Source organism: Gigantopelta aegis, chromosome 9 (genome assembly GCF_016097555.1).
Source record: "Gigantopelta aegis isolate Gae_Host chromosome 9, Gae_host_genome, whole genome shotgun sequence".
Lineage (NCBI taxonomy): Eukaryota > Metazoa > Mollusca > Gastropoda > Neomphalida > Peltospiridae > Gigantopelta > Gigantopelta aegis.
In genome coordinates this window covers 261,240-284,825 of record NC_054707.1, presented here as the reverse complement: position 1 = coordinate 284,825, position 23,586 = coordinate 261,240, and the positions used below count along the sequence as shown (strand labels likewise).

The 23,586-nt window shown below is 38.3% G+C and overlaps 1 protein-coding gene across 2 annotated transcripts; it reads right to left on the bottom strand.

Moving 5' to 3' along the window:
- Window positions 1–3,074: 3,074 nt before the first annotated feature.
- LOC121381306 (calumenin-B-like) lies at window positions 3,075–23,577 on the bottom strand. Of its 2 annotated transcripts, none has more exons than XM_041510563.1 (8): window positions 23,426–23,577; window positions 18,924–19,055; window positions 18,001–18,128; window positions 16,748–16,941; window positions 15,914–16,083; window positions 14,779–14,839; window positions 10,037–10,266; window positions 3,075–6,829 (listed from the first exon to the last, which is right to left on the bottom strand). In XM_041510563.1, the coding sequence occupies exons 1-8, from the start codon at window positions 23,426–23,428 to the stop codon at window positions 6,725–6,727; spliced, it is 1,023 nt and encodes a 340-aa protein (XP_041366497.1). In that variant the 5' UTR covers window positions 23,429–23,577; the 3' UTR covers window positions 3,075–6,724. The 2 variants fall into 2 exon arrangements, with proteins under 2 accessions (XP_041366497.1, XP_041366498.1); XM_041510564.1 differs by lacking the exon at window positions 10,037–10,266 and adding an exon at window positions 9,769–9,971 and having other exon boundaries at window positions 23,426–23,576.
- Window positions 23,578–23,586: the final 9 nt, after the last annotated feature.

Here is a 23,586-nt window from a genome sequence, read left to right as displayed (position 1 = left end):
TAGTTTCAGTCAGAATATCTCGACCCCCTCCCCCAGTATTCACCCTCCACAAACACTTGCTAAAGGAGTTACTCAAATGATGGCATCAATCTATCAATACTACCCCCCCCCCCCCCCCCCCACACACACAATTTTAAAGGTGTTACTCTAATGTTGGTATCGGTCAATCCCCTCCCCATCATCTTAAAGATTACTCTAATGATAGCATTGGTCAGAATAATACCCCATCACTTCTTAAAGGTGTTACTTGAATGATGACATCTGCCAGAGTAATATCTCTCCCCCACCCCATCACTTCTTAAAGGTGTTACTCGAATGATGACATCTGTCAGAGTAATATCTCTCCCCCACCCCATCACTTTTTAAAGGTATTACTCCAATGACGACATCTGTCACAGTAATATCTCTACCCCCCCCCCCCCCACCCCCCCATCACCTCCCACTTCTTAAAGGTGTTACTCCAATGATGACATCTGTCAGAGTAATATCTCTCCCCCCATCCCCTCCCACTTCTTAAAGGTGTTACTCCAATGATGACATCTGTCAGAGTAATATCTCTCCCCACCCCATCACTTTTTAAAGGTATTACTCCAATGACGACATCTGTCACAGTAATATCTCTACCCCACCCCCCCACCCCCCTATCACCTCCCACTTCTTAAAGGTGTTACTCCAATGATGACATCTGTCAGAGTAATATCTCTCCCCACCCCCTCCCACTTCTTAAAGGTGTTACTCCAATGATGACATCTGTCAGAGTATTATCTCTCCCCCACCCCCTCCCACTTCTTAAAGGTGTTACTCCAATGATGACATCTGTCAGAGTAATATCTCTCCCCCATTTCTTAAAGGTGTTACTCCAATGATGACATCTGTCACAGTAATATCTCTCCCCCCATCCCCTCCCACTTCTTAAAGGTGTTACTCCAATGATGACATCTGTCAGAGTAATATCTCTCCCCCATCCCCTCCCACTTCTTAAAGGTGTTACTCCAATGATGACATCTGTCAGAGTAATATCTCTCCCCTACCCCTCCCAATTCTTAAAGGTGTTACTCCAATGATGACATTTGTCAGAGTAATATCTCTCCCCCATCCCCTCCTACTTCTTAAAGGTGATACTCCAATGATGACATCTGTCAGAGTAATATCTCTCCCCCACCCCTCCCAATTCTTAAAGTGTTACTCCAATGATGACATCTGTCAAGAGTAATATCTCTCCCCCATCCCCTCCCACTTCTTAAAGGTGATACTCCAATGATGACATCTGTCAAAGTAATATCTCTCCCCCATCCCCTCCCACTTCTTAAATGTGTTACTCCAATGATGACATCTGTCAAAGTAATATCTCTCCGAACCCCCTCCCTCTTCTTAAAGGTGTTACTCCAATGATGACATCTGTCAAAGTAATATCTCTCCCCCCCCCATCCCCTCCCACTTCTTAAAGATGTTACTCCAATGATGACATCCGTCAGAGAAATATCTCTCCCCCACCCCCTGAGACTTCTTAAAGGTGTTACTCCAGTGATGACATCTGTCAGAGTAATATCTCTCCCCCATCCCCTCCCACTTCTTAAAGGTGATACTCCAATGACGACATCTGTCAGAGTAATATCTCTCCCCCACCCCTCCTACTTCTTAAAGGTGTTACTCCAATGATGGCATGTCAGAGTAATATCTCATCCCAACCCCATCCCACTTCTTAAAGGTGTTACTCATATGATGACATCTGTCAGAGTAATATCTCTCCCTCATCCCCTCCATCTTATTAAATGTGTTACTCCAATGATATCTGCCAGAGTAATATCTCTCCCTCATCCCCTCCATGTTATTAAATGTGTTACTCCAATGATGATATCCGTCAGAGTAATATCTCTCCTTCATCCCCTCCATCTTATTAAATGTGTTACACCAATGATATCTGTCAGAGTAATATCTCTCCCTCATCCCCTCCATCTTATTAAATGTGTTACTCCAATGATGATATCCGTCAGAGTAATATCTCTCCTTCATCCCCTCCATCTTATTAAATGTGTTACACCAATGATATCTGTCAGAGTAATATCTCTCCCTCATCCCCTCCATCTTCTTAAATGTGTTACTCCAATGATATCTGCAGAGTAATATCTCTCCCTCATCCCCTCCATCTTCTTAAATGTGTTACTCCAATGATATCTGCAGAGTAATATCTCTCCCTCATCCCCTCCATCTTATTAAATGTGTTACACCAATGATGACATCTGTCAGAGTAATATCTCTCCCTCATCCCCTCCATCTTATTAAATGTGTTACTCCAATGACATCTGTCAGAGTAATATCTCTCCCTCATCCCCTCCATCTTATTAAATGTGTTACTCCAATGATGATATCCGTCAGAGTAATATATCTCCCTCATCCCCTCCATCTTATTAAATGTGTTACACCAATGATATCTGTCAGAGTAATATCTCTCCCTCATCCCCTCCATCTTATTAAATGTGTTACTCCAATGATGACATCTGTCAGAGTAATCTCTCTCCCCACCCTCTCCTACTTCTTAAAGGCGTTACTCCAATGATGGCATCTAATCTCTCCCCCTACCCTCACCCACCCCCCACTTTTTAAAGGTGTTACTCCAATGATGGCATCTGTCAGATTAAGATCTCTACCCCCCCACATCACATTTCTTAAAGGTGCTACTCCAATGATAGCTCCACTGTGTCGAATTTATTAACAGACGAGCAATAACATCTGATTTTAACCCGTCAACATAAAGGATACTGGCCTCCACTTGTACTAGCATCAACTCACTGACAATCAATCAAACCTTCCACTTGTACTAGCATCAACTAACTGACAATCAATCAAACCTTCCACTTGTACTAGCATCAACTCACTGACAATCAATCAAACCTTCCACTGCTTCAGTCATGCTTGCACTATCACTGACAATCAATCAAACCTTCCACTGCTTCAGTCATGCTTGCACTATCACTTATCACACTGAGTAAATACACAATTTCTACTATCATTCATTATATTGAACTTTTATAATCATTCATTCTTAAACGTCAAACACAATATTTGAAGATGACTAAAAATTGCTAAATGTTTTATTAAACAAACAGTAGCAAATACATATATTTGTTCCGTTAGTTGGATCACGCTGTATTTTTGATATGATGCCTATATACAAGTTGAAACAAGCAAAATCAATACATAAAACTAGCAGTTTTAAAAACATACATCTCGTTTACACGAATAATAAACTGACATCAAAGATGGCTAACTATCTCAGTTCTCTAACAGTCCAATGTTTTATATCTCAAACTTTGATCAAGATGAAGATCATTCACAACTTGCAACATTCGTCTGTACCAAGTCACCACAAACCAGCTTGATGAGCTTGTGCATTAGAAACTTAAAACAATAACAAACATTGGTCATCTAAGATTTTAGATTTATTGAGTAATTCCTTTGAAACTGTTAAAATTTTAATAATATTTCATTAGCTAAAGACTAAATGTTGTAGCCAATTTGTATAAAAATTAGCAACTGGCTAATTTAATGGACAGGGTGAGGTCAGGTTGTATCACTCCACATATTTGTACTACATGCTTCTCAATTTAAAATACTGTTAACATTTTTAAAAGAAATTGAAATTTTGATCATTCTGTTATAAAAGATAAGCAAGAGCTGAAGAATGAATCCACTTTGACGTGATGACCATTTCCCCCGAGTTGTACCCTGTTGATGCATAGCATCAGACAGTTTAATATAGACTAAAATACACCCACCTGCTGATTATACCTGATTAAACGGACAGACCCTGTGTAAACATTACACTTTACTTTTTCGCCATCAGAGCCATTTTTAATAATTGAAATCAGATATTACTAAGATTTTATTGCATAGGTTATTCATTTCCATACATCCGTAGTGTTTCTGGTCATCCTGCTGTTTCTAATATCATGAAATGAATTTTTCATATCTTTAAAAATGCATGTACCTCTGAGAAGTAACAGTTTCTGAGATGAGCTAGTCTATTATTTAAAGGTTATTTCCACGTTTCAACAGCACACTCTCATTTCACTCTATTGTAACTTTATCCAGATGTGTCACAGGTTTGTAGATTAACCCAACTCAGTGTCCATGTTGAGGGTTTGAACCTAGAGTCTGTGGTTTTAAGTTAGTTTGAATTCAGGTTGCTACAAAACAACATTAGGAGTTGTGAATGATCCCTTACAAACATGGTCTTCCTTCAGTTTCAGGTGAACAGTTATAAGCAATAAATTCTTCAGTACATGCAATACATGAAGTGGCCACAATGGTACCAGTCAATGTTAAAGACCATCTTACAAATCTACATACATATAGCACCAAGGGATTTGATTACAAACTATCATACAGGGGTAAATCTATCATACACGGGTAATATTTAAGTTAAAAGCATATACATATATTTCACCATCTGTTTGAAAGCAATCTTTAAGTAAAAGTTAGTTTATACATGTTGCCCTGGAAACAATACTTGGCACGTAATCTATGTGGGTCTATTTAAAATAATCAAGTTGTGTACAATGTTTATTTTATGAAGATACAATTCTTCACCATGTTAGCCACTGTAAATCTGGTTTTCACTGTCAACAAGACTTCTCAGTGACACGTCTCTGTAATATATATAACTAAGATCCATGGCCGTTACTGGACATTTTTTAACATAGGGAAGACTTTTTTTTCACCCAAAGGCTAAAAATATTTTTTAAATGGCAAGAATTTTTGAGGTGGGTAGGTTTCTGTGTACTACCAGGAAGTGGTAAGTATTGCTAATTAATGTAACAGTAAGGACAAACTAACAATTTGATTATTCTTCAACTCGAAAACAACAATAACAATAATAAAACCGTCTCAGTCTGAGGGATCAGGTGGGATCAATACCAGCTAGCGGCTACTCTACGTCCTTGAAGAAACTAATCATATCCTTATATACAGGGCTCGAAATAGTGGCCTGCAAAGAGCCATCCATCTTTAGAACTGGCAGGTACGTTTTCACAACAGATGTATGTAGGATGATCTCATTTGCTATTTAGCTTGAGATTCTGTTACATTTTGATTCTACAATTCTCTGAAATACGTCAGGGGTTCTAATGTCTCACACACGATCCCAAACTCTTCCCCCATACCATGCTGTGTCGCTTCCAGCAGGCCATATTTCATCTTGGCAGGATATATTTCTTTTAGCCTACTGTTTAAAAAGAAAATTAACAGCAGGCCATATTTGACTTCCTATTTCGAGCCCCAATATATATATTTTCGTATATACTGAAAATGACATTTCCATGTTACAAACTCTTAGTGCCACACACATTAAAACTAATTTGACTATGCTCTCCTAAAATGTGCTTGCATCACAAAACCTAATACAAAATGCTCTGTTTGGTCTCGACTAGTTTTTACACTGTTAATTCTTCGAGTGGACGTCTTACAGAAAAAAGAACCCAGTACAGTCAGTCTACTAATATCAACTCTATCTACAGACACGTTAGCACATTAACATGTAGATTAATTAACATAATTATAATCACATGTTCACCAAATTGATGGAATTTGTATCTATGTGTTAACTACATGTGTATTTTGGTTTATACAAAACTGTTGGTTTTTTTTGCAATATTTCAACCTATTAAGAGCCAGATGATGCTTTCTCAATGCCAGGCTTTCTGCCAGATAAAACCAAAACAATCTATAAGTGCCCGACTAGGTGGTAACGGGTTGGAAATCGTTTGAAACTGGACACTGCATTCCATGTACTTTGACAAATTGTAAACAACAGTTCCCTTACCATAATATTTCTACAAATTATAAAAAAATGTATCCATTAATTTCCAAGATTTCAGGGTACATAATATAACCCTTTGTACTCTGTGGCCGAAACCCGAAGAGTTCCATAAATAACAGCATCTTCTGGCTCCAGCAGAGTCTCTCACATATAGGACTCTTCGGTTGGTTTTTTCAAAAAGAAAATATACGAAGAAAATTCATAAAAGACAGAAGAATACCAAAGTACCAAGATGGAGCATTTAATGCATTCGACACACAGAGAGAGATAGAACTGTTTAGCTCTAACGTTCACTGACCTGTCTGGACACATTTAAAATGTGGTTTCAAAGGAAACATTATACCCTGACTAGACATCAACAACAGACAATGCTTAAAGAGTGTAAGGCAAACTCAGTGGGCATGCTCCTAGTAAGTAGTTAACTGACTACACACTACACACACCTATAAACTAGATTAGGTCAATTAAAAACACAACTTGTATAAACATCAGCAAAATGTGCAAATTGTTGTTTTCCTGAGAAGTGCGTAGAAAACACTGGTAAATGTTTGCGAGAAAGTCTGGTGTTTGAAACACTGGTAATTGCCAGTAAGGAAGTTGTGTTAGAAACACTGTCAGTTATCACAGCCTGGCGATTTTGTCCAGGATCCTCGGTAACTTCCCTGCCAAGATATCCAACAAAGATAACTTTATCTGTTATTACTCTCCAAGACCTACACATCTGCTGAAGTTAAGAAAGAAAACTCTACCACACATTCTCTCACACACGTTGACACACACATACAAACAGAAGATATTGTTTGACTTTCATCAGTGGCTGTCTGTTATTACGCCTCTCACCGCGGACGCTAACCACCATACCGTCCACGGTTGGAGTGAGAGAAGAATGTCTACAGCAGACTGTCCTCAAAACTCATCGTGTTTGGTAAGAGCCTCGCCGAAGTCTGTGGCCTGACTTCCAACAAACAGGTCATATTTATCAAGTATTTCCTCCCTCGTTAACTTGCCATCCTGAAAAACAAGAAAATAAACAGAGTCAAATCATCTTCAAATTAAATTACAAACAGTAAAGTCAATGTTAACAAACAAATTATTAAAGACAAAATTAGTTGCTAAAAGACTTGATATTTTTAGTTACTATTATTTACTCTCATTGGATTCAGTGTCATTAAATATAAAACTTTAACCCTTCTGTCACAAGTCAAGGTTGTGATCTAGATTAATTGTGTAGTTGGGGGTCTCTTGTGACAAAGAGGCAGGTCTATCTGTATATTTCCAGGTATAATATGTACATTGTGGGATTGGACTTGTGGCAAGTCTTATCATTATTTTGTTAGTGTGTTATTATGTACATTTCCCCAAAGTAAAGGACTACTGAGCAGGAAGGTTGGGTTGCACGGGCATATCGCTTGAGGCAATCTTGCTGCATTGCAGATATTGGTTAGCCAATGGGAAAATAGGTTGGGTTAGTCCCAAGGTATAAAAGTAGTTACAGTATTAGAGTAGAGCGTGCACTACAAAGGTCAGTGAAAGAAACGTACCGGAGCAGGTTATCTGGGTTAGAAGTAACCGTGAGTAAACATTAGTATTGTTTTGTGTGTATACGCTGTTGATGTAACTTGATATATAAGTTGTGTGTTTATTTGTCCAGTTTGAATATTGTGTATAACCAAGATTACCAGAGATTGTTATAAAATATGTATAGAATTGTGATGAGAGTTATACTATTACAGTGACCGTTGAGGGGAGCATCTGATGCCCGAGTAAAGGGGTGCATAGCGCTGTGGGTTGACATCAGCCCATATGATGGTAGACGGTTGGTGACACAACGTAAACGTCGTCGCAGTGGATGACAACGTAAATGTCGTCGTGGTGGATGACAACATAAACATTGTCGCGGTGGATGACAACGTAAACGTCGTCGCAGTGGATGACAACGTAAATGTTGTCGCAGTGGATGACAACGTAAACGTCGTCGCGGTGGATGACAACTCAACTCGTCATGGTAGATGACAACTAAACATCGTCGGGGTAGGTGACAACTTCGCGGTGTAGGATGCGAAACTGAACATGTGTTTTGAACTGTTAAGAACTAAAAGGGACTAACTGACGTAGTGATACATATTTGATTTTCTTGGGGTTGTGTAATTTGTTTGCGATTAGCGTTAACGTATAGGGGTATTTTGGGATTTGAATGGAAGCGAATGAATGGAATAGATGTATGCTTGTGTGTTATAGGGTAAGTGGGGATTTTGTTTGTTTAGTATAATAAATTGTATTTTTTTTTAACTTCGTGTGTGTTGGTGGTCTTTTTAGTTATCAGTTCGTGACATTCAATATAGCAATAACATTAACTATAGAGGAGGTCTACAGTGATGTTTGTTTATTTCTTAAACAGCAACTGTTAGATTCTTTCAGTAACATGTGCATGTTTCTGATTATTTAAAACCGATGAAGCACAAATTTAACCTATTTAATACACGAACAAAGCATTTATACTAATATTACAACATAAATGTCAACTTTTGGCACATAATACAAACTGAATACATTCTAAATGACTACTGTCAAAAGAAACAAAGCAGGTTTCATTTGTAGCAGACATCTGAAAATCCCTGAATTGAGTCGTATGTTAACATAACACCCGACCCGCGCACAAGACTAGGTTTTACTGATTAAGGCCAAGACTGTACAAAAAATGGACGACGATAAACCACCAAAGTTAACTCACGTTTGTTGATAAACAAAAACTGGAGCTGACTGTAATATAACAAAGTTGACTCTAGACTGGTGTAATAAGTTGACAATGGTGGTGTTGAATGTAATGTAATGGAAATGACACTAGATAAAACTGGTGTTGTTGAATGTAATGTAACAGAGTTGACACTAGACTGGCGGTGTTGAGAATAACGTTACGGAGTTGACACTAGACTAATGGTATTGAGAGTAAAGTTATAGAGTTGACACTAGACTGGCGGTGTTGAGAATAACGTTATGGAGTCGACACTAGACTAGTGGTATTGAGAGTAAAGTTATAGAGTTGACACTAGACTGGCAGTGTTGAGAATAAAGTTACGGAGTTGACACTAGACTAGTGGTATTGAGAGTAAAGTTATAGAGTTGACACTAGACTGGTGGTGTTGAGAATAACGTTACGGAGTTGACACTAGACTAGTGGTATTGAGAGTAAAGTTATAGAGTTGACACTAGACTGGCGGTGTTGAGAATAATGTTACGGAGTTGACACTAGACTAGTGGTATTGAGAGTAAAGTTACAGAGCTGACACTAGACTGATGATATCGAGTGCAAGGTTACAGAGTTTACACTAGACTGGTGATGTCGAGTGTAACTTTACGGAGTTGACACTAGACTGGTGGTGTCGAGTGTAACTTTACGGAGTTGACACTAGACTGGTGGTGTCGAGTGTAACTTTATGGAGTTGACACTAGACAGGTGGTGTTGAGTGTCATGTTACAGTGTTGACACTAGATTGGTGTGTCAAGTGTAATGTTACGGACTTGATACTAGACTGGTGGTGTTGACTGTAATGTTACAGAGTTGACACTAGACTGGTGGTGTTGTGTGTAAGGTTACGGAGTTGACACTAGACTGGTGGTGTTGCGTGTAAGGTTACAGAGTTGACACTAGACTGGTGGTGTTGAGAGTAAGGTTACGGAGTTGACACTAGACTGGTGGTGTTGAGTGTAACGTTACGGAGTTGACACTAGACTGGTGGTGTTGAGTGTAATATTACGGAGTTGACGCTAGACACAGAGTTGACGCTAGACACAGAGTTGACACTAGACTGGTGGTGCCGAGTGTAATGTTACGGACTTGATACTAGACTGGTGGTGTTGCGTGTAATGTTACGGAGCTGACACTAGACTGGTGGTGTCGAGTGTAATGTTACGGAGTTGACACTAGACTGGTGGCGTGCCGGGCTACCCACCTTGTCCGCGTCGGACTCGTACATTAGATGTTTGGCCTCCGCCAGCGAGTGATCATAGTCGGTGGGTATGATCCAGTCCTGCACCTCACGACTATCCATTTTGCCGTCTTTGTTTTTATCACGGTAATCCCTAAACTGTTCGCGCTCGCTTTTCACCCAATCCGGCTCCTCCTCCCCTTCCTGTTTCTCGCGCCACATGTCACCTACAAAGGTCAAAGGTTAGAGGTGGGTATGAGAGTGAAAAGTGGGAGATTAGAGGGACACACACCTTGTCTACGTCAGACGCCCGGATGAGGTGAGTGGTCTCGGCGGCGCTGTGGTCGTAATCCTCCGGGATAATCCAGTCTTTGATCTCATCTGCGTCCAGTTTGCCGTTCTTGTCTTTGTCGCGGTAGTTCTGAAACTGTTCGCGTTCGGACGCGACCCAGTCAGGTTCCGTGCCATGGTGCTCATCATCGTCATCCTCATCATCATCGTCTTCATCATCCCAGATATCAGCTGTACAAGAAAACATGTTAGCAACAACGCCAACATCAACACACTTCTCTACTCACTACATCATGTGATGGAATTTATTTTCAACACAGATAAATAATGGCAGTAATTCTCTCGGTTTACTAACACGTGGCAGGATAAAGATCACTGGTAGACTCGAGCATTTTGCTAACCCGTCCAGTGTTCCATGACTAGTACATCAAAGCCCATGGTATTTACTGTCCTGTCTGTGGGAAAGTACATAGACAATCCTTTGCTTTTTTGGCCTTCATAGAAGCTTTGGCTAGTGCTCTATGTATTGATAATTGCCACTAACCCAGACCAAACATTCACTGGCCGGGACTGAGGGCTAGTAGATTTGTCAAAGCCTGAGACAGCCTATGAGGACCATATCACAATTTAAACTACAGCTAACTAGTCCAGGCTTTCTGGCAGAGGGTATAATGGTTCTGGCACCATACTTTCTGGTGGAGGCCCCCTATACCCCCTGTTGACAGTAGTTGCATTCAATTCCATAGCGTCATACCCAAATATTTCTTTCTGGCAGAAACACTGGCTACTACCATACAGTAATCAGCAAACAAAACAAAGTGAACACACTGTCATTTTGGTACCATTCAAGACACCATGGCTAGTGTTTGACCATTTATCTTGCTACAGTCATTCCTCAAACCAAAAGTTTCACAATTCTGAAATGAAATTTCCAAGTCGAACATCAAAATTACTATTTATTTTAACTTGGGAACAAAAACAAAACCTAACCCAAATTTATATTTGTCAGTGTGAGCTTGTGGACATCAAATCAAATGTCTAAGATAAAAGCTGTTAATTTGCTGTGGAGTCTACACTACTGCAAGAGATCAAAACGAAAATCTGGAATACTCTATAGATCATACAAATTAAAGTGACAGTCCCTAGTTTTTAAACACTACAACTTATTTTTTACATTTTATTATTTAGAATATTCATTTTCGTACACCTGAAGTGGTTCTGGTCACCCAGGTTTTTGTAATATCCCACAATGCATTGTTCATAATTCTAAAACCGCATGTTTGTCTTAGAAGTAATGGATATCTGAACGAGCTCCAGTTTAAACATCACAGACTTTAGCTTCTCTCTGTTAGATCTTATCCAAATGTGTTGCAGGTTAACTAAACTTAGTGTTCATTTTCACAGGCTGAAACTGGGGTCCGCACCTTTAATTAATGTAAAGGGAAATACATGGAAACAACGCAAAAATAGAAAACTTAATGACATGTACGAACAAGCACAATACTGCTAAAGCAATTCATGTCCCCTACCAGATCAAACCATTTTTCATATCTCCTAATTCAAGGGCCATACCTTTGTGAAAAGTGGGTAAATCACTTCGAGACGTTAAACTTGATCAGTAACAGTATGTAATAACATAGGTATACAGCAGGGGTGGGGAAAAATAAAATTGTCAATCGGTCCCACTTGATGTCGTCACTACCGGGGGGGGGGGGAGAGAAAGGAATTAAAAAAACAAAAAAAACATTTAAAAAACGATATTTGCCAAATAGTTTTTAAAAAAAATCAGTGATATTTGTATAGTTTTATCTTGAATCATGAACGCAAAACGATAAACATGAAAACATGAATTTAAAAAAAAACAATTAATCACATATGATCAGTGAAAAAACCCACAAATTGTATATATTTTACATAATAGAATAAATAATATAAAAAAGGAATAAAAGTTATGAATTTTAATTCCCATATATGTATAAAAAGTACGAGTATTTAGTACTGTGTCCTGAAAATTAATAAAAGATGGCACCGTTGAAGCGTTTGACAGCCTGAGCTAGCACATGTTTAGACGAGATTAATAATGTCATCACTGATTGGATGAAATTTGACCTCTACTAGCTCGAGATAACAGTACATGTAGCTGTTCTGCTTACTCCCACTTGTTAAAAAAACAGGTGGAAACCTTTTGTTAATTTTAAAATCCTTTATAATTATTGGATACACTACACTGAACAGTCAACATTAAATACATTTATAGATTATTTCATTATATTTTATGCTATTTTAAGCAGTTTGTATTGCACAAAAGCCTCTTGCTTCAGACTAGGACACTCGACCCGACATAGCTCCGTACATAGGTGTTGACAGGTGTTGATTGTAACCAGTTGCAAATTCTGGGTCCTTTGTTTTAATTGGAGTGTAATACCTTCATGGCTCTCTAAACAAAGAATGGTGCTATCGTTAATGTCTGTGTAATCTCTTGACCGGCTCAGCGACTTTGACAAATGTCTAGCCTAGTGGCAGTCGATTGACACTACTGTAGGTCCGACTTCAGTGACTGGCGATATACTTGGGCAGACTTTAAAATCACAAACGTCTGAAACACCAGCCATATTGACCACTATTTATTTATTATTTTAAATCATGCACGAGATACCGATGTCTGGGCTGGCCGGTCCACTTGACCGATAGGAATTTGTTCCAAAAATAGAAATGGACAGGTGCTTCGGACCGACAAGAATGACAAAAGTGGGACCGGCAAACGCGCGGTTTTTTAAAATAATTTCGGTCTCAGAGATCGAGAATCGGTCCCAGACCGGGAAAAAATGGCTTTTCCCCACCCCTGGTATACAGGCTCCAATTTTTGTAGAGGGGGGCAGGCTGACTGGCTTTTGCCCGAATGAACAAAAATACCCGAATCTGCATAACAACATTTATTCCTATTAGCATTACTACCAAACAGCTATATAGGGTTGCAAATGAATCACTAAGTATTTTTACTTGAATTATAACTAAATTTGAGAGTAGAATGATGGACATACATAATGAAAAAGGTCTCAGGTTAGCACATTTTGCCTGAATCTGTATAATTTTTGCCCAAATTTGAGGTTTTGCTCCAACACTAGGGGGATGTAGTTGCCCACCCTCACCACCACCCTGTCTCGTACGCTTATGCATGATAAAATTATATACAAAATGTCACCTCAACATCTTCAGGCATTGCAAAACAAAAGTCTGGAAAACTAATTTTCATATCTCTTGAGTTCAAGGGCCATAACTCTGTCAAAAATGGATATATCATAATGAAAGTCAACCATGATCTGTAACAGTACATGATAAAGCTATACACAAAATTTTAGGTCAATATCTCAAGGCCTTCTGAAAAACGAAGTCAAGAAAACATTTTCTTACCTCCTAAGATCAAGGGCCATAACTCTTTCAAAGCAAACCTGATATGTAACAGCACATGATAAAGCTATACAAAACATTTCAGCTCAATATCTCACGGCATTCTAAAAACTAAAATTTGGAAAACTATAAGTGGGACAGACGGACGGACAGATGGACAGACATGACACCTACAGACCTCTTCGGGAGATAATAACTCCTCTCAGCAGAGACCGGCTTGTCAGTCAGGTAACTCACGCACCATGTCACCCACCGTTTGGGAGCTGGCTACCATTGAAAAGCACAAAATACCATATGCTGCACACAATGACGGTTTGTCGGTCTGTACACAATGACGGTTTGTCGGTCTGTACACAATGGTCTGTCGGTCTGTACACAATGATGGTGTGTCGGTCTGTACACAATAATGGCTTGTCGGTCTGTACACAATGATGGCTTGTCGGTCTGTACACAAGGATGGTTTGTCTGTGTACCGTCGGTCTGTACACAAGGATGGTTTGTCGGTCTGTACACAATGATGGTTTGTCGGTCTGTACACAATGATGGTTTGTCTGTGTACTGTTGGCCTGTACACAATGATGGTTTGTCAGTGTACACAATGATGGTTTGTCAGTCTGTACACAATGATGGTTTGTCAGTCTGTACACAATGACGGTTTGTCAGTCTGTACACAATGACGGTTTGTCAGTCTGTACACAATGATGGTTTGTCGGTGATTACATACAATTTGGATTATGGTATTATAGCACAAAATACCATATGCTGCACACAATGATTGTTTGTCAGTCTGTACACAATGATGGTTTGTCGGTCTGTGCACAATGACGGTTTGTCAGTCTGTACACAATGATGGTTTGTCGGTCTGTACACAATGATGGTGTGTCGGTCTGTACACAATGATGGCTTATCGTCTGTACACAACGATGGCTTGTCGGTCTGTACACAATGATGGTTTGTCTGTGTACTGTCGGTCTGTACACAATGATGGTTTGTCGGTCTGTACACAATGATGGTTTGTCGGTCTGTACACAATGATGGTTTGTCGGTCTGTACACAAGGATGGTTTGTCAGTCTGTACACAATGATGGTTTGTCGGTCTGTACACAATGATGGTTTGTCAGTCTGTACACAATGATGGTTTGTCAGTCTGTACACAATGATGGTTTGTCGGTTTGAACACAATGATGGTTTGTCGGTGATTACATACAATTTGGATTATGGTATTATAGCCGACAGTGATACTAATACACAATCTCCTATTTGCTGTGTAGACTGTGAAATATTACCAAGCAAAACTATTTGCTTCAAAGTCAAGCAGAGAATTTGTTTACTCACCAATGTACTCCTCAAGACTGATAAATCCATCTTTGTCTTTATCAATGTCTTCTAGCGTTTCCTAAAATATAGAACACCAGTGTTAGTAGATCTTATCAATGTCTTCTAGTGTTTCCTAAAATATAGAACATCAGTGTTAGTAGATCTTATCAACGTCTTCTAGTGTTTCCTAAAATATAGAACACCAGTGTTAGTAGATCTTATCAATGTCTTCTAGCGTTTCCTAAAATATAGAACACCAGTGTTAGTAGATCTTATCAACGTCTTCTAGCGTTTCCTAAAATATAGAACATCGGTGTTAGTAGATCTTATCAACGTCTTCTAGCGTTTCCTAAAATATAGAACATCGGTGTTAGTAGATCTTATTAACGTCTTCTAGTGTTTCCTAAAATATAGAACACCAGTGTTAGTAGATCTTATCAACGTCTTCTAGCGTTTCCTAAAATATAGAACATCGGTGTTAGTAGATCTTATCAACGTCTTCTAGCGTTTCCTAAAATATAGAACACCAGTGTTAGTAGATCTTATCAGTCTTCTAGTGTTTCCTAAAATACAGAACATCAGTGTTAGTAGATCTTATCAGTCTTCTAGTGTTTCCTAAAATACAGAACATCAGTGTTAGTAGATCTTATCAATGTCTTCTAGCGTTTCCTAAAGTTCAAGGGCAATAACTGTCCAAAATGGTTAAGTCGCCATGAAAGTCAAACTTGATCTACAACAGTATATGATAAAGCTATACACAAAATTTCAGATCAATATCTCAAGGAATTTTTATTTTAAAAAATCCGGAAATCTATATGTGAGACAGACAAACTGACAGAGGGACGTAGATGAAACCTATATGTGAGACAGACAAACTGACAGAGGGACGTAGATGAAACCTATATGTGAGACAGACAAACTGACAGAGGGACGTAGATGAAACCTATATGTGAGACAGACAAACTGACAGAGGGATGTAGATGAAACCTACATGTGAGACAGACAAACTGACAGAGGGACGTAGATGAAACCTACATGTGAGACAGACAAACTGACAGAGGGATGTAGATGAAACCTATAGTCCCCTCCGGTTGGATCAATAGGGAACTAAAAGGTAATTTTAAGCTGATCTAAACCATGTAAAGGATGTTACCAAGACAACAATCTCTCGCATGTGTTCGGCGTCCTCGGGGTGGAGGAAATCGACGAACTCGTCGTGACTCAGTTTGCCGTCGCCGTCTTTGTCGGCTTTCTTCCAGCGTCGCTCGTCTCGCGCAATCATCTCGCGGTACTCGTGGGTTGGGGAGTCCTTGTCCTCGGGGTCTGTGTCATACAACAAACAATAGAACCATGTTAAACACTCGTTTCCATAGCTACATGAACACACAGTTAACACAATGCAGCAGAAACTAATCTGCATAGGTCATAACAACTAATAACGTTTACAGTGATCATTTTGAAATGGACTGTGAAGGTCATTACATTGTTTTACACAAATCACCATTACAACTGTGATTCGCATCACAAACATGTACATCAACCAGTCATTCGCAACTCACACCGGTCAAACTTTATAACCATCTAAATTGAATGCATATTTATTTTAGTTTTACATAAATTACTAAGGTTTTTGCATGGTCTTCAACCAAATTTTATAATTTTTTCTTCACTATTAAAGGCATTTTCCTTTTCAGTGAACTGAATGTTTCTTGTATGTTTAGATATAAATGTTCAGAACTTTCTGCCAGTGACAAATTGATCCATACATTCATTTGTCATCTAACATTTACAGTGGCGGATCCAGAAACTCCATTTAGGGGGACCCCAATGACGTGTGGCCGAAGGACACAAACGTTCCTGAAGGGATTCCTTGGATTATCCAATGCAAAAAATGAAAAAAATATATATATTATACTTTAGAGGGGCCCATGCCCCACTTTGATTCACCACTGATTTACGTAATTATGTTAAAACCTCTGACACTGACCGTCGGGGTATCCGTATGTGCGTTTCTTGTATGATGTCCACTGCAGCTTGCCGTCGGCGTCTGGCTCGTGGTCCTTCCACGTGCGGTCTGTGTCGACGAGCACGTAACGCTTCTGTACGTACTGGATCCAGCTCTTCAACTCCTCCTCCGTCACCAGCCCATCGTGGTCCTTGTCAATCTTGTCCACGATGAAGCTGGAAACACAAACACATAGCTCATATAGACATGTCTTTAACCATTGAACAATTCACAGTGAATACACCATCATGGACATATGCAGGCCTGTTAATTAATACATTTAATATATATATATTTTTTAATATATACTTTATTACATTTGTTTGGGTTTTTGGTTGTTGTTTTTTGTATAATAGTTGCAATTTAAATGTTATGCAGTTTTGTCTTCAGTTATAATTACTATGCATGTTATAATAACTATTAAGCAGTATTCAAAGCTTTAGATCTCACTAATTGGGCACAACAGGCGTTTTGTCTGTTCTGAACACACCAAGGTCTTTTTAGTGCAGTGATGTTATTAATAATGCATAAAGAGTTGTACATATTCAGAAATGCATATCAAGTTATTTTAATTCAATAACAAATTAACATTTGACTGAATTTAAGGTGAAAAGTTTTGAGGTTGGCATGTTTGTACACAATTTGGGCACACCCTTTACTGCCTCAGCTTTGGTGCAATCTAGAACCCTGCTATTTTTATTTAAATCATTATATGGCAAGGGAAATAATTCATGACAAATTCACTAAAATGACAAAATGGACAAACCAGAAAGTGACCCAGGTATAAACATGGTCATTATAATGAGGTCAGAATGTATAAAATATACATTTTACCACACATTGGTTAAATGTACAATGTGCATCTAGATCTATAAATAAATACTTGAGTTTGTTTACTTGCTGAACGAAATGCACACACAACTCTCACCCAAGTCTATCTCTCCTCAGGTTGGGATTTTGTTTTGGGGGGTTGGAGGAGAGAACCGGATACCCAGGTCTATCCTACTCACCCGAGTCTCTCCTCGGGGTGGGGTTTGAGTGTGGGGGAAAAAAATCTTTCTACTTACCAGTCTCACATGTCTCCTTGGGGTGGGGTTCGAGTGTGGGGGGAAAGAATCGGACACCCAGGTCCATCAAATTCACCCGGTCTCCCACGACTCTCCTCGGGGTGGGGTTGGGTGGGGGGTGGAGGGGGAAGGAGGAGAGAACTGGACACTCAGGTCCATCCTACTCACCCGAGTCTCTCGCGACTCTCCTCGGGCGACAGCTGGTCGAATGTTTTTGACTCCTGACCGAGAAACGCCTCGTGGTCGTAATCTGTGTTGTGTTCTCCGTCTTTCTCATGCTCCTCGGTGCTCAGGTGCTGAATCAAAGCGAACACACACAGTCATTTTATAGATCAAATATGTACAATATACAGTGAAATATAGAGTGATGTAGAGTATTTCCCTGAAAATCATTAAAATGTTATTAATTTCAGGAATATTTTATTAGCCAAAGTGCAAAATTTGTAGCAATTTTGTAGAAAAATTAGCAACTGGCCAGTGGATAGGATGAGCCCAATGTTTCCTTCATTCTTTAATAAGTAGTGTTTATGTTTAATAAGTAGTGTGTACGTTTAATAAGTAGTGTGTACATTTAATAAGTAGTGTGTATGTTTAATCAAGTATGTTTAATTAAGTAGTGTGTATGTTTAATAGGTAGTGTGTATGTTTAATAAGTAGTGTTTATGTTTAATAAGTAGTGTGTACGTTTAATAAGTAGTGTGTATGTTTAATCAAGTATGTTTAATTAAGTAGTGTGTATGTTTAATAGGTAGTGTGTATGTTTAATAAGTAGTGTGTATGTTCTTGGTGCATTATTCATTAAATGACTGTTCACCAGTTGCAATATGATTTGCCATTAATTTATGTTTGCCTACATCACTAGTTGTCCCATGTTGTTGGTTGTTTGTGTAGTTTTAGTGTTTAAAGACTTTAAGTGACATCTGAATTCCAAATGCACTGACAGAGAGCCGATGAGGATTGTTTGTGAAAGTCTAGCCAGTTCGTGCCACAGTAGAACGGTCACTTTATGAGTTCTTAAACAATGTCAGTGTCCAGTAAGTACAGGTGATATGGTTAAACACTGTTAAATGCAAAGATAAACAATGCAGTACCTTTTCCTTCGTTCTCTCTTTGTGTTCTTTCTCTTTGTCCGGTTTTGGAATGGCTGAGCTTGAAGTAAACGTTAGAACGGCCAGGACTAGAACACACCCATACAGTCGCATGGCTTGACTCGTAGTGAACACCTGCAACAAGAAACCAATTGTTTTACTCACATGTATACTCGTACCATGTAACACTGAGTGAGACTATTTAGCCATGTATCAGTGATAATATCACGGCTTGAAATGAAAACCTATATATGTGTGTACTTCATTTATAAATACACACCCATGCAAAGTATTTGAGAGTGTGTGTATTGAGGCGGTTGACAAAGCTGTCCTAATGAGTAGACCTGTAGGACGTCGTGTAATTACACCCAGGGGTCCAAGACTTCAGTAATCACCATGTCCCAGTGTTTAATAGTTAACCTGGTCTGCTGTTTGCAGAATAACACCCATGTGGTGAGACAATCTGTCATACAGCCCAACATTCCAGAAATGTCCTATTGTTCTAGATTATTACAAAAATACATGAATGAATGTTTAATGACACCCCGGCCAGGGTTTCTGCCAAAGGGCAAAATAGGTATGGTACCATATCCAAATTTGTTTGCAGATTTTTATTTTTTAAGTTGACCGTTTGGCAAAATGAATGACTCTTATCATTACTGTCTGATTTTCTTAACCCTAACCCTAAACCTAACCCATTCTCCCTATGATTATGGTTGTATTCAGCACACACATTGTAAATATTCAATTCCATAGTGCCATACCCCAAAATTTCTTTCTTGCAGAAAAATGCCAACACAAAAATACACATCAGCAATTAGGTGTCAATAATCAATCATCCATGATTACTTACATTAAAAATAAAAACTATATAAAGTAAAAACACTGTGTAAAGAGCTGGGGGAGGGGGAATATGTATAGAGATTCAAATGTTTTAAATATCAAAACTTCCAAATATATCCATATATACACAGTTAAATTCTATTACAGTAGAATAAAAAGTTTTGTGACTTTAATAAAAAATTCCAACAATCAACTTGGGTATAAAATTATCACCTTTGAAACACAACAAAAGTAGATGATGTTCAATGTGAAATATAATATTAATACCCAAATATATTTTTCATAGTTCCCAGTCTTTGCCAAGAGCAAAATGAAGGTGAGCTGAAGATCACTGTCCTGAAATGGTCCTAGGTGAGCAATCATGGATGTGAAATGTCAAATAAAGTGCATTAAATGTTTTATTGCAAGGCGATCAATTTGTCACTCTCCTGAAATGATGCTAGGTGAGCAATCATGAACGTAAAATTATAAATAAAATGTATTAAATTGTTTATTGCAAGGCGATCAATTTGTCAGTCTCATAAAACTCTCCAAGTGAAGACCAGTTCTCAAATCAGATTGTTAAACAGGATGATGCTTGGTGATTTAAGCACCAAAGATGCACTGACCCCAGGACATGTGACATGACAACTTTCAAAATAAAATTTATGGAATTTTCATAAAAATTTAATTATTCAAAAGATACTGCTCCTAGCAGTAAGGTAATGTCTAACAAGTAAAATGTATATAAGTGAAACACCCCAAGAGCCGATCCCTGGCTGACTCATGGCTCACAGCAAATGTCACACTTTTGTTTGGGACATTTTAATAAAAGGTACACTGTAGTTCGACTTGATAGGAAATACCAAACCTTGCGAGACAAGATCACATTGAGCATGGTGGACATGCTTTTGAAAATGATGTTAGCCACTGCTAATTAAATCTGGCTGTCTATCCAATGATAAACATTCTTTGTTTTCATTTTTCAAATTTAATTTAATGTTTTCCATCTACATCTATAATCTGTGTGTGCACCTCAAAGCTGCTGATGCTACAGGGATCATACTGGAAACTATTTTGTTTTAACCAATTTTCACATAGGAAGAGTATTTTGTTGAAAATAATGAAACAAGTAGCCAATTCAAAAACAAATTTAGTACCCAAGTCACAAGTGATATATTTTCTAGCCAGTTTGGAAAATGTTTGCAGTTGGCTAATTTGGCAATGGGCAGGGCGAATCCAGTGAAGGTATTTTGAGTTAAAAAATATAATTAAAATTTCCTCCACATATTTGTACACCATTCTTCAACATCCAGGCCCATCAAAATGTCTCAACTTGTCATTATCAGTCAAAAATGAAGATATCTTCTGTAACAATGTATTATAAAGTGATAAACTTGTCTGTTGTATAGATCAAGGCAGTTTACACTATAATAGCAAAAACACAAATTAATAACAGTTGCAATTTTATGTGTTGTTTCTATTTTGCATTAAAAAACAATGTTACAAGTTAAACAGGCTGTGTGAATTTAGTAGGATCCCATGCTTCTGCGAATCACAGATTTTGGGTCGGAAGTGCAAGATTCTGAGATGGAATCCCCAAATATCTATAATACATGTCATCACAAGAGCAGAATCATTAAAAACAATAATAATAAATCCACAAATTCTACATATGTAATATGAAATGGCACATGGGCGTCAATCCGGCTTTAAAAGTGGGGGGGGATGTGTGTGTGTGTGTGTGTGTGCGTTCGTGCGTGCGTGATAAAGGAATGTGAATGAAAATGATAAAGCTACACATTAGTGGTTAAACTTTTAATTCAAGAAAACAAATCCAAATTGCATCAAAACGTTGCTGTCTGACAGTTTAACAAAATAGTTGTCTGTGTTTTAAAACCAACCAAAAACAGTACGTCGTGTGTCGCTTTTTTTCTTCTTTTTTTGTTGTTGTTGGTGGTGGTGTTGTTGTTTTTGCTGAACGAAAAAGGGGGGGGGGGGGGGGGGGGGGGGGGGGGGGGGGGGGGGGACACAGGACATTTATATAGATTGTCCACCGGCGTTGAAAAGTGAGGGGGACCTGTCCCCCACCGATCGACGCCCATGAGTCTGCAACTTAACATTTCTTTAAATTTCTTACACACCCATTGGTTAGAATTAACATTATAAGTTATTTTTGAGAACACATACTTGTTAACACACACATGTGTGATTAAATTTTACAGATATACGACTTGATGCACCTAGGTGATGACCAGATCACCAATGCCATAGCAACCAATGGAAAAAAATATGGTAGAAATCGACAACTAGATGAGACATATAAGTTAACCTGGAAATGACTTGTCTGTGATGCACAAGTTAACTATATAAGCACTAGGACCGTACATTTTATTTTAAAATTGTTTTCTGAAGATATGTAAGAAATAGAATACTACATCGGTGTCTGTTAGATACCATTTATCTTACAACTTGTTGTTTAAAAACGTATCTAACTCCCTCTTGCTCGTTAGATACTTTTAAAAACAACTTGTATGATAAATGGGATCTAACTCCCTCTTGCTCGTTAGATACGTTTTTAAACAACTTGTATTATAAATGGGATCTAACTCCCTCTTGCTCGTTAGATACGTTTTTAAATAACTTGTATTATAAATGGTATTTAATGGCTGCTCATGTAGTATTCTCTATGTACACAGGGCAGGATTTAGCTCAGTCGGTTGAGTGTTTACTTGAGGTGTTTACATTACAGGATCAAACCATCTCGGTGGATCCATTCAACTGATTGGGTTTTTCTCATTCCAACAAGTGCACCATCCCCACAACTGGTCAAAGGCTTTGGTATGTGCTTTCCTGACTGTGGGAAAGTGCATAGAAAGACCCCTTGCTGCTAATGGAAAAATGTAGTGGGTTTCGTCTCATGACTATGAGTCAGATTACCAAACATTTGCCATCCAATAGCTGATGATTAATTAATTACTGTGCTATAGTGGTGTTGTTAAACAAAACAAACTTTTTAAATGTACACATAAGAAAAATTAGTGCAAACTAAATGAGATCACCCAAAGAATAACCCAAATGGGTAATGTTTTTTTGTTTTTTGTTTTTTTAATATTAGTTGGAGGAATACAGTAACCATTAAATTTGGAATTATTTACTCGCAAATTATTATGAACTCTAATTTATAAGTCTTTATAAACTTGTAACAATAAATATTTGTAGTAAATTTGTTAGTTTTTTTTATAATGTCTATGCTTTTTATACTTTTTCTAATACTGGTATGCAAAATCATAAAATGTTTAACTTGCACAGAGAGTTTGTGAATGATCTGTGAAGTGTTTTTCACAAATATGCAGTGGCACCAACACAATTTGGTGACGTGGCATCTTCCAACGTTTCCTGCAAGTTGGTTCATATTTTGGCACCGCATCATTGCACGTTTTGATCAATTCTAACAATTGCACCTGCTAGTTCTAAACATACAGATCATTGGATAAATATAGAACATCATTTAATGTTAGTAATTCTAATAACAATTAAACCGTGTCAACATATATCTTTGCTCTTCTGTTTCCGTGAGCTTGTCACAACTAACACTTGTGATAGAAAGAAGGTGCACAAATGAAACTTGAAAGTGTTACGAAAGATGCCTTAGATGGTTACTATTGCATGCAATGACTTACCATTTTGATTTGAAGCTATTGGACGGTTTTAATAACGCCCCCAGAACAACAAAAGGACGATCGATGTTCTAATGCGACAGTTGTTGCTGACAACCGAGCGAAATGACAGAAAGATTTCTGCAGAGGGGTTAAACTTGGATGATTAAGAGTTGTGACCTTTT